The 12,546-nt window shown below is 37.8% G+C and overlaps 1 protein-coding gene and 1 long non-coding RNA gene across 2 annotated transcripts in view; both read left to right on the forward strand.

The window, feature by feature from the left end:
* LOC127860798 (aspartyl aminopeptidase-like) overlaps nt 1–12,546 on the forward strand; it is a 37,163-nt gene that overhangs the window by 23,532 nt on the left and 1,085 nt on the right. Inside the window, exons 5-7 of the mRNA XM_052399075.1 lie at nt 8,009–8,247; nt 10,996–11,137; nt 11,521–11,688. Of these exons, the coding sequence (XP_052255035.1) occupies nt 8,009–8,247; nt 10,996–11,137; nt 11,521–11,688 (549 nt within the window). The remainder of the gene's footprint in view (nt 1–8,008; nt 8,248–10,995; nt 11,138–11,520; nt 11,689–12,546) is intronic.
* On the forward strand, nt 1,777–2,350 carry LOC127859461 (uncharacterized). The gene is made up of 2 exons (XR_008039406.1): nt 1,777–1,901; nt 2,058–2,350. It is a non-coding gene; the product is annotated as an uncharacterized LOC127859461 (long non-coding RNA).

Here is a 12,546-nt window from a genome sequence, read left to right on the forward strand (position 1 = left end):
TGAGGGTACTGTACCTGGCAAGTTGAATTTTACCTTGACCTTTGAATGACCTTGACTCTCAAGGTCAAATTATTTAATTTTGCTAAAATTGCCATAACTTCTTCATTTATGATTAGATTTGTTTGATACTTTGACAAAACAACTCTTACCTGACATACCACAATAGACTCCACCCAAACCATCCCCAACGCCCCCCCCCCCCAATTTTTTTTTTAAAAGATCATCTAATAAATGACCACCACACCCTCACACTATACCCACCCCTAAAAAATAATTTTTATGCTCCCGGTAGGGTGGAATATAGCAGTTGAACTGTCCGTCAGTATGTCAGTCAGTCTGTCTGTCCGTCCGAAAAAAACTAACATTGGCCATAACTTTTTCACTTTTGAAGATAGCAACTTGATATTTGGCATGCATGTGTATCTCATGGAGCTGCACATTTTTAGTGGTGAAAGGTCATGGTCATCCTTCAAGGTCAAATGTCAAATTTATGGCATCTGTGCGTCCGAAAACTTTAACATTGGCCATAACTTTTTCTATATTGAAGATAGCAACTTGATATTTGGCATGCATGTGTATCTCATGGAGCTGAACATTTTGAGTGGTGAAAGGTGAAGGTCAAGGTCATCCTTCAAGGTCAAATGTCAAATATATGGTGTCTGTCCGTCTGAAAATTTTAACATTGGCCATAACTTTTTTATCCCCGCCGAAAAATTTTCGGACGGGAGATAGTAATTGGTCCTGTCCGTCTGTCCGTCCGGCTGAAACTTTGTCCGGAGAATAACTCCAAATCTATTCAATGGATTTACTTTAAACTTAGAATATAAACAGATGGCAACTAGGAAAAGTGCAGTGACCAAGAACCATAACTCTATCTACCTTAGTTTTTTAATTATCTCCCCTTTTATATGATTTTAAAGTACATTTTTGTCCGGAGCATAACTCTAAATCTACTGAAGGGATTTACTTAAAACTTGAAATATACACAGATGGCAACTAGGAGAAGTGCAGTGACCAAGAACCACAACTCTATCTACCTTAGTTTTTGAATTATCTCACCTTTTATATGATTTTAATGTAAATTTTTGTCCAGAGCATAACTCTAAATCTACTGAAGGGATTTACTTGAAACGAGAAATATTAACAGATGGCAACTAGGAGAAGTGCAGTGACCAAGAACCACAACTCTATCTACCTTAGTTTTTTAATTATCTCCCCTTTATATAATTTTAAAGTACATTTTTGTCCAGAGCATTATTCTAAATCTACTGAAGGGATTTACTTGAAACTTGAAATATAAACAGATGGCAACTAGGAGAAGTGCAGTGACCAAGAACCATAACTCTATCTACCTTAGATTTTGAATTATCTCCCCTTTTATATAATTTTAAAGTTATTTTTTGTCTGGAGCATAACTCTAAATCTACTGAAGGGATTTACTTGAAACTTGAAATATAAACAGATGGCAAGTAGGAAAAGTGCAGTGACTAAGAACCATAACTCTATCTACCTTAGTTTTTGAATTATCTCCCCTTTTATATAACTTTAAAGTAAATTCTGTCCGGAGCATAACTCTAAATGTACTAAAGGGATTTACTTGAAACTTGAAATATAAACATATGGCAACTAGGAGAAGTGCAGTGACCAAGAACCATAACTCTATCTACCTTAGTTTTTGAATTATCTCCCCTTTTTTATACGCCCGTATAAATACGGGACGTATTATGTGAAACCCCTTGGCGGCGGGCGGGCGGCGGGCGGGCGGCGGGCGGAAGGCATCACTTTGTCCGGACTCTAATTCAAATTGTATTCATCGGATCTTCACCAAACTTGGTCAGCAGTTGCATCTAGTTGATATCTAGGCCAAGTTCGAATATGGGTCATGCCGGGTCAAAAACTAGGTCATAGGGTCAATAAGTGCATTTTCAAAGGGGCCACTTTGTCCGGACTCTATTTCAAATTGTATTCATCCGATCTTCACCAAACTTGGTCAGCAGTTGCATCTAGTTGATATATAGGCCAAGTTCGAATATGGGTCATGCCGGGTCAAAAACTAGGTCATAGGGTCAATTAGTGCATTTTCAACGGCGCCACTTTGTCCGGACTCTAATTCAAATTGTATTCATCCGGTCTTCACCAAACTTGGTCAGAAGTTGTATCTAGACAATATCTAGGTCAAGTTCGAATATGGGTCATGCTGGGTCAAAAACTAGGTCACAGGGTCACTTAGTGCATTTCAAGCATTTAGCATGGTGTCCACTCTCTAATTGAAGTAGTTTTCATCCAATCTTCACCAAACTTGGTCAGAAGTTGTATCTAGACAGTATTTAGGTCAAGTTGGAATATGGGTCATTCCAGGTCAAAAACTAGGTCACAGGGTCACTTAAACCATTTCAAGCATTTAGCAAGTGCTCTCTAATTGAAGTAGTTTTCATCCGATCTTCACCAACTTTGGTCAGAAGTTGTGTCTAGACAATATCTACATGTAGGTCAAGTTCAAATATGGGTCTTGCCAGGTTAAAAACTAGGTCACGAGGTCCCGTAGTGCATTTCAAGCATTTAGCATGGTGTCTGCTCTCTAATTGAAGTAGTTTTCATCAGATCTTCACCAACTTTGGTCAGAAGTTGTGTCTAGATGATATGTAGGTCAAGTTCAAATATGGGTCATGGTAAAGTTATCAAGTTGTCCAAAGTCTTAAAACGGGCGTATCTTGTGACAGTTTGGCACTCTTGTTTAATTTTAAAGTAAATTTTTGTCCGGAGGGAGCATAACTCTAAATCTACTGAAGGGATTTACTTGAAACTTCAAACTTAAACAGATGGCAACTAGGAGAAGTGCAGTGACTAAGAACCATAACTCTACCTACCTTAGTGTTTGAATTATATCCCTTTATTTAAATTCAAAGTAAATTTTTGTCCGGAGCATAATGAATTATCTCCCTTTATTTTTTTTAACAAATATTATTGTACTCTCTCAAACAAATGTTGTCATACAAGCAAACACATTTCCGCGGGGATTGGGCACTACTGTGACAAGCTCTTGTTAATATTGAAGATAGCAACTTGATATTTGGCATGCATGTGTATCTCATTAGCTGCACATTTTGAGTGGTGGAAGTTCATGGTCAAGGTCATCCTTCAAGGTAAAATTAATTTTTTTAAATTCAAAGCGGCGTTCTCATGAAGCTGCACATTTTGAGTGGTGGAAGTTCAAGGTCAAGGTCACCCTTCAAGGTCAAGGTCATCCTTCAAGGTCAAAGGTCAAAAAAAATCAAAGCGGCATTATCATGAAGCTGCACATTTTGAGTGGTGGAAGTTCAAGGTCAAGGTCATCCGTCAAGGTCATCCTTCAAGGTCAAAGGTAAAAAAAATAATTCAAAGCGGTGTTATCATGAAGCTGCACATTTTGAGTGGTGGAATTCAAGGTCAAAGTCATCCGTCAAGGTGAAGGTCATCCTTCAAGGTCAAAGGTCAAAAAAAAATATTTCAAAGTGGCGTTCTCATAAAGCTGCACATTTTGAGTGGTGGAAGTTCAAGGTCAAGGTCATCCTTCAAGGTCAAAGGTAAAAAAAAAAAAAAAAAAAAATTCAAAGTGGTGCAATAGGGGGCATTGTGCAGGCCTGATAATTTTCCGGCCTGGGCCGGATTTCCGGTTTTTAAATTTGCTCAGAACTGATTTTGAGATTCACGCAAATCCGTTGAGAAATTTTGGAGGGGGGGGGGGGCGAGCTACCTTTTTACGACAAGGGTTCTCGGAGATACCTTGGAGAATCTGGACCGGTAGCCGGTAAATATACCGCACCGATCAATGGCCGATAAACGCTTATGACGTCATGTTAGTTTTTCAGGCTTTCAAGTAACTCGGATACATGAAGAAAATTTTACGGAAAATTTTGAATTTTGGCGAACTAAAACGAGCAGCAGCAAATTGTATCTTCAATCGCATTATTTCTTCAGGAAAGTTTGTTTAAATTAATATTATCTATGTAGCAGGAAGAGTTTTGTTTCTGTCTTAGACAGAAACAAGCATCCATGACGAATATGCCTACATTATTCAGAAATGACATGTCACGATCATTTAAAGTTTCATGATTGACTCGTGAAAGTTTGAATTGATAATGCTATTATATTTTTGAGAGCGTTTAATATTTGAAGAAATATAATGTCACGGCATGAATGTCATGGCTGCAGTCCCAACCTCTTCCTTTTCTCTGCCTTTTCCCTGCTTTGCTGGCCATGCACTTTGATGCTGATTGGGACTGGTCCTATTAAAACCATTTGTCCAGAAATTATGAGCCCAGCAGCATCAGGTGTCACTGATAAAAACACAGATTAGAAGGGGAAATCATGCCCAATTTTTCAATTTAATGGAAACTTTTTTTAATTTTTAATTGATCCGTGATTTTTTTTTGCATCTGCTTAGCATAGTTGCCACTGTCTGTGTATGCTCTGTAATATTTGTTTACACCTCTTATTTACTTACAAGAATTTTAGTGGATATTTTATTTTTCTATAAACATCTAGAAGCAAATTCGTATTTATTTGAAACTTAATTTAAAAGAAATGAGTGGATATTTTATTTCCTAAAAAAATATCTGACTTAAGCAGACAATTCTAAACTTTTTAAATTACCACATCTGATGTTATAATATCATTCATAATAGTTTTATGTATATTTGCCTTATTAAAAGCATCGGGCCAATCAGCAGTGAAGTATTTTGCCAGAGCAGATGTACTGTATAGTCCAGTCCAGGCTAAAATGGTGCAAAACATTACAAACGCCAGTGGAGAATACAGTCACATAATTCAGAGGAAGAAACAGGAGAAAGACCAGGTCAGCAATGAACTGACCATTAACACACAAAAGCCACCCTCCAAAAGAACAGCCATGGATATGATCAGCCACCTAGCTAAAAGACAGAGGCAAGACCATGTTGACAAACTTGACAGTGTACAGACTGGTGGGAACAAGGAATGAACATCAGAAAAAGCCATTTGATATAAACAAATAGAAAGATTAAGTAATCACTCATTTTTCAAAGGCATCATATGATTTCAAGATGCAATTAGTTTGCCATTGGTTTGAGATTGATGCTATCAATGTATAAAGTGTACATCACCTTAGTTAATTAGTTACAAGTTTATCAAGTGTTTGAACAATTGTTGTTAAATATTGAAATAATTAGATGTGTTCCTTTATTCTTTATCTAGTCATTTATTGATAACGCAAGTGTTGGAAGTGTTCAGCCTCTGGACTAGTCATTCATTTAATTAGATCAATGTGCTATCGATGTAGTTATCTTGTGTACATAACCTAAGGACAAAATGTATGTTACAAGTTTATCAATTGTTTTAATTGTTGTTGTTTTGTATTGAAATACTCAAATGTTCCTTGTCTTCTTGTTAACAACTGAAAGTCATTTCTTGATATTATAAGCGTTCAACTCTTTTGACTAGTGTTGCTTTGAATTACAACTATGTGCAATCAATGAATGCAGTGTACATAACCCTTGTACATTTCAAAAAAAGTCAATGGGTTTAACTATTTCGTTTTGTTTTGAAAGAGCGTTCAATTAACTTGGACTCTTTTTAACAAGTCTTTTAATGAAACATAGCAAAGTAGCTCAAATATTAATACTACAAGTATATGCACTTAAATATTGAAATTGCTTTCATATTTATTTTTTAAAGGATATGATGTACCTCAATTTTGTATTAGTAATATATTGAAATAATGAGCCTTCAGCTCTTTTAACTAGTCATGCATTGAATTGCACTCATTATGTAGCTCTGCTTCAACTCTTACCTAGGTAGTCAAATTATAAGTAAACATTGTGCAGCTATATTTCAACAAATGAAACTGTTTTAACTAGTCATATATTGAATTATATGTGTCATTGTGTATCTAAACTTTTTATGCTGTTGGTTGGAAATATACTTGAATAACTTGACAATGTGTTACTTGTATGACTTAATTATGATAGTTTAGTTTTTTTGGGTGCAAGGAACATGAATGTTTATTAAATTTAGATCAAGTACATTGTCTTAAAACAAATCATTTTTTTATCAGAAGTAAATGATTTATGTTTATTTTAATGAGAGAATGATACTGAATTTATTTTTATCAGAAACAGAGCCCCCAACACCCAAAAGCAGTTATGTGCCAAAGATGTAAGATATGTGTCAGACAGCATTGATTTTCAGATATAAAATAGATTAATCATTCAGATTCTAAAGGCTTTCTGAGAGCCTGACAAATAGGTTTTAGAATGCTCAAAATCGTTTTCGTCCGGGGGGCTACGCCCCCCTTGCCCCCCTACCAGGGCGTTGCCCCTAGACCCCCTTGGGGACCTAGGCGGCCCCCAAACCCCCGGCCAAAGTTTTTCAGGCCTGGCCTTCAGCCCTTAATATCAGACCTGATTGTGTTTCTGACGAACACATCTCTTGTGTTTTTTTTCAAACATTGTTAAAAAACACAAATATTTATTTTTATAATTTTATTTTTGAAATACCGTCCAACCATCCCACCCAAGAATCCCCCCACCCACCCCCAAAAAAAATAATTTTTTTTTTGCATTTTTTTGGCAGTTTTGGAAGATAATGTAATAAATGACCACACCCCCACACTATACACCCCTCTCCACCCCTCCCTCCTTTGTGATTGAAATTGAGATAGGTCCCTACACCTTTAAAAAGAAAAATAGATGAGCGGTCTGAACCCGCAAGGCGGTGCTCTTGTTAACATTCAGCATGGTGTCCTCTTTCTTATTCAAGTAGTTTTCATCCGATCTTCACCAAACTTGGTCAGAAGTTTTATCTAGATGATCTGAAGGCCAACTTCGAACATGGGCCATGCCAGATCAAAAACTAGGTCACAGGGTCACTTAGTACGTTTTACACATTGAGCATGGTGTCCGCTCTCTATTTGAAGTAGTTTAAATCCGATCTTCACCACACTTGGTCAGAAGTTGTAACTAAATGATGTGTAGGTCAAGTTCGAACATGGGCCATGCCGGGTCAAAAACTAGGTCACAGGGTCACTTAGTGTGTTTTAAACCTCACCATGTTGTCCGCTCTCTAATTCAAGTAGTTTTTATCCAATCTTCACCAAAATTGGTCAGAAGTTGTATCTTGATAATGTCTAGGGCAAGTTTGAATATGGGTCATGCCGGGTCAAAAACAAGGTCACGGGGTCACTTAGTGCGTTTTAAACATCACAATGTTGTCCGCTCTCTAATTCAAGTAGTTTTCATCCAATCTTCACCAAACTTGGTCAGAAAATGTATCTAGATGATGTCTAGGTCAAGTTTGAATATGGCTCATGTCGGGTCAAAAACTAGGGCAGGGGGTATCTTAGTGCGTTTTAAACCTCACCATGTTGTCCTCTCTCTAATTCAAGTAGTTTTCATCCAATCCTCACCAAACTTGGTCAAAAGTTTTTATCTAAATGATCTCTAGGACAAGTTTGAACATGGGCCATTCCAGGCCTAAAACTAGGTCACGGGGTCACATAGTGTGTTTTTTAACATTCAGCATGGTGTCCGCTCTCTTATTCAAGTAGTTTACATCCGATCTTCACCAAACTTGGTCAGAAGTTTTATGGAGATGATCTTAAGGCCAAGTTAGAACATGGGCTTTTCTGGGTCAAAAACTAGGTCAAGGGTTCACTTAGTGCGTTTTAAAAATTGAGCATGGTGTCCGTTGTTTTTTGTGAAGACGACATGCAAAATATTATGTGTCAATGCGGCATGTGGGTGTTTTCATCACCTCTGTGACAAAGCTCTAGTTGAAAATGTTGTACTATATGAAAAAATTACACTTATTTTGAATAGACTTTAATCTGTAAAAAATATAGTTTATTATTGTAATTGCTTATTGTGCTGTATAATGAATTGTTTAAGTAAATCTTTGCTGGGAATGTCACAGTCTTATATAGAATGATTCTTTAAGCAACATTTTCCCAGAACGCGACTCGTATATTCACCAAATTACTTACCTCTGCATGCAGGGCCTGATCAACTCCTGCACCGGTCCCAGTCTGGATGCTGACCCTAACGTGAGGATGATCAGTCTATTCGACAATGAAGAGGTCGGGTCGGAGAGTGCCCAGGGAGCAGCCTCGAGCTTTCAGGAGTACGTGCTGCGCCGTATCAGCACTGGAGGGTCCCAGACCGCGTTTGAGGAGGCTATTGCCAAGTCCTACATGATCAGTGCTGACCAGGCTCACGCTCTTCACCCCAACTACAGGTGAGGGGCTGCAGTGGTTTTAAATTTCGCCATTTTGGGAATGGGGCCAGGGGCCTTTGGATTGTGAAAAATTGTGTCGTCTTGATTTTAATGGGGAATTTGATGTAAAAGGTCTTCTTGCTAAAATATATTATTAAATTGAGAAAATAATTGTTTTCTCTACAATGTATTGTATCTAACTACGTTTAACTTAAAGAGCTGGATATGGAATTAAACCAAATGTTCACTCATTTTTTTTTAAACCTTCCCTTTTGGGTAATTAACCGGGTCTTTTAGTAAAAATAAAAACTTTAAGATTAGGAATGCATCTGAGTTTTGTTCCAATATTGACCAAAGATACCACTATGCTGACTTGATAATTAGCCCTCGTTATTAAGTTGAAGAGGGTGTACTGGGCCCCAAACAATTTTAAGACTTCAGTCTAAGAATAAAGAATATTCTTTAAATTGGAATATTCAAGAATTGCATGTGCATAAAATGTCGTCCCTGATTAACCTGTGCTGTCCTCATTTGGTTGAATATCGATATAGGGATAATACATGTTTTCGAGGGCATGATCATCTGCGGGCGCTCAAAAAATCCATTCCTGCCCGAGTGGGCAGCACGAGGGCAGGAACGACTTTTGAGAGATCGCTCGCAGATGATCATGTCCGAGAAAATGTGTATTTTCGCTATTATTGCATAAACAAATCACACATACCAAAATAAATTAAAATAACATTGTAAACAATATGTTGTGATCATTTGACTTTGACAAAATAATTTGATTATTTCATATGACGTCATACAGTTCAAGGTTGTGTTTTACATATGCCTCACTCAGTCATCATCAGAAATGACAAGGCTTTACCGGAGGCAGTTTTCAATTTAAAATGTGTTTAAACAGTGGATTAATGCAAAGTTTAATTGCAGCCGCAAAAAGTAAGAAATGGGGAATTATTTTGAAATTTACTGGGCGTGAAGGATAAATATATTGTCCGAATAAGTCATTGTTATACCCCCACAAACGAAGTTTAGGGGGGTATATAGGAGTGAACTTGTCTGTCGGTCGGTCGGTCTGTCTGTCGGTCCATATTAAGCGTCCGCTCTCTAATTCAAGTAGTTTTCATCCGATCTTCACCAAACTTATCAAAAACTAGGTCACAGGGTCACTTAGTACGTTTTACACATTGAGCATGGTGTCCGCTCTCAATTTCAAGTAGTTTAAATCCGATCTTCAACACACATGGTCAGAAGTTGTAACTAGATAATATGAAGGTCAAGTTCGAATATGGGCCATGCCGGATCATAAACTAGGTCACGGGGTCACTAAGTGTGTTTTAAACCTCACCATGTTGTCCGCTCTCTAATTCAAAAAGTTTTAATCCAATCTTCACCAAAATTGGTCAGAAGTTGTATCTTGATAATGTCAAGGGCAAGTTTGAATATGGGTCATGCCGGGTCAAAAACTAGGTCACGGGGTCACTTAGTGTGTTTTAAACATCACAATGCTGTCCGCTCCCTAATTCAAGTAGTTTTCATCCAATCTTTACCAAACTTAGTCAGAATTTGTATCTAGATGATGTCTAGGTCAAGTTTGAATATGGGTCATGCCGGTTCAAAAACTAGGTCACGTGGTATCTTAGTGGGTTTTAAACCTCACAATGTTGTCCGCTCTCTAATTCAAGTAGTTTTCATCCAATCCTCATCAAACTTGGTCACAAATTTTATCTAAATGATCTCTAGGACAAGTTCGAACATGGGCCATTCCGGGCCTAAAACTAGGTCACTGGGTCACTTAGTGCGTTTTTTAACATTCAGCATGGTGTCTGCTCTCTAATTCAAGTAGTTTACATCCGATCTTTACCAAACTTGGTCAGAAGTTTTATGGAGATGATCTTAAGGCCAAGGTAGAACATGGGCCTTTCTGGGTCAAAAACTAGGTCAAGGGGTCACTTAGTGCGTTTTAAAATTTGAGCATGGTGTCCGCTGTTTTTTGTGAAGACGACATGCAAAATATTATGTGTCAATGCAGCATGCGGGGGTATTCGTCATGTCTGTGACAAAGCTGTAGTTTTCATAGATGTTTCTTTCGTACAGGTCTATCTTATTTCGTTCCAACTAAATTTTCTAAAAATTAATACTGCCAACAAAATATCACTGAAGTATTTCAAGCATACAGCAGGAACGTTGAAGGTACATAAACACTTACATTTACATCATAGTCTTTTGAAAGTATTGAGTAAATAACATCAACTTCATTTACGTTGCCAGTAAATAAAGCTGTTGTCAAGAGACTCAGACAGTGCAGATGGTATATTTGAAAAGTGGATTGAAATATCCATTGCCTTCATCCCTGAATGCATGAGGAAACTGGTGCTTATTCAGTTCCCTATTTATGCTTGGAAAGTCGTCAAAGGCTGGAGTAATTAACAAAGTTCATAATAACTTCATTGAATCCACTAAGAAGGACTTAAAGAAGACGAAGGGAAGTTACTGGGCGTGGACCAGTTTATGGATATGAAAAACACATAACAGGGCTTGAACGGCATGTGAATCGCCTTGTTAATACATGATTTCTCCCTTTCAAGCCCTCCTTTTGCCAAGTTTCTGCACCCCTCTAGAGGGCATTAATGATAGAGTTTATGCAATAATTTTCATTCGCTCGTTATCTAAGGAAAAATATTTTTCTATGCTGACTCATGAATTAAAATTAGTATTCCACCAAATCCAACAAATACCCTCTATATATTGTTGACACTGATTTAGCGATAAGCATGAGAGCAATCACCAGCCCGGCCTACACAAGGGTATTGTGGTAAAGATTAACAGTAACCAGAGGTACACCTCAACGGCAATCACCATGGCGATACTGCGGGAGATAGCGGGAAAGGTCGAGGTACCATTGCAGGTAGGAACCCAACATACTGTTGTATGTTATATGTGCACATAAAACCCGTCTCCCTATCTCAAAAGTCAAGGTCAAGGTCATGCTTAGAGTTCAAAGGTCGACTTTGGTAATGAAACAACTTGTTGTGAATGTAACTTTTTTATTTACTCTGCTATTTTGAAATAACTTTCTGGTGAAAATGTTGGCCTTACCAAATTGAAAAGAAAAATAGCCATTTGGCAAAAAAAAGGTGCAGGGAAAAGGACATTGAGGGCACAATTAACAACTAACAATGTTTTTATTTCATTCAAGTGGTAAAGGTTTAAATATGTATCTAAGTGGTAAAGGGTTAACTGTGTTTCTCCACAATGAGTCTCCTATCATTACTGACGCTATGATTTCAGGATTTCATGGTGAAAAACGACTCTCCCTGTGGTTCCACCATCGGACCAATCATGTCTGCCAAGCTGGGAATGGCAACAGTGGATATTGGGGCTCCAATGTTGAGCATGCACTCCATCCGAGAGATGTGTTGTACATCAAGCGTGCTACAGGCAGAGACACTCTTCAAGGTATTTGGGTTGGATTCGTCCTCCTTTAGTTTTGTCAGAATTAAGACAAAAAAGTTTTGTAGTTAAAACCTATTTATTTTAGCTTGATTGCATTGAAAACTCAAGGCTTAACTGAAACTGTTGATTGAGTTTCTAGGGACTATAACCAGTACTTGTTGTCTTTTGGGGGATCTAAAGAACGCTACTACCATGGGGATGAAACTCGTGACCTCCCAGTCGAAAGGCAAACATCCGTTCCACTACGCCATGGCAACCTAGTTTTTAAGTTACAGGATCCATTTAAAAAAAAGTCGCAATCTGGAAAAACCAGACTTAATGCATGTGCGTAAATTATTGTCCCAGATAAACCTGTGTGCTGTTTCCTAGATTGCGGCTCAATGATCCTTGTTCTGAGAAATCTGGGCTTAATGCATGTGTGCCAAGTGTCATCTCAGGGACGACACTTTTCGTCTGAACTTGATTTTTGGTAAGGAGGGACTTCCTTGAAACTAAAAATACCACAAAAGTGGAAAGTGTTGTCCCTGATTAGCCTGTGCGTACTGCACAGGCTAACCTGTAACGACACTTTATGCACATGCATAAAGCCCAGTTCTTCTAGATTGCGCCTAAATGATGAGACACTTGGTAAACATTGGATTTTTGAACTGAGTATTATGCAAATGGTCATGAATGGAAAAAATATATCATTAAATGCTGATGATAACTTCAGATTTTTTGTGATTTAAGTTTGAGAGAACAAATTATTAAGCAAAAAAGGGAACTGAAGTTTGGTTTTCATTGCATTTGTCTTGTCATATTTGAATTACGCGCCCTTCGAAAATATCAAATAAGGCTTGTGTAGACTTTATAGCTTAACCT

This window comes from Dreissena polymorpha, chromosome 15 (genome assembly GCF_020536995.1).
Source record: "Dreissena polymorpha isolate Duluth1 chromosome 15, UMN_Dpol_1.0, whole genome shotgun sequence".
NCBI lineage: Eukaryota > Metazoa > Mollusca > Bivalvia > Myida > Dreissenidae > Dreissena > Dreissena polymorpha.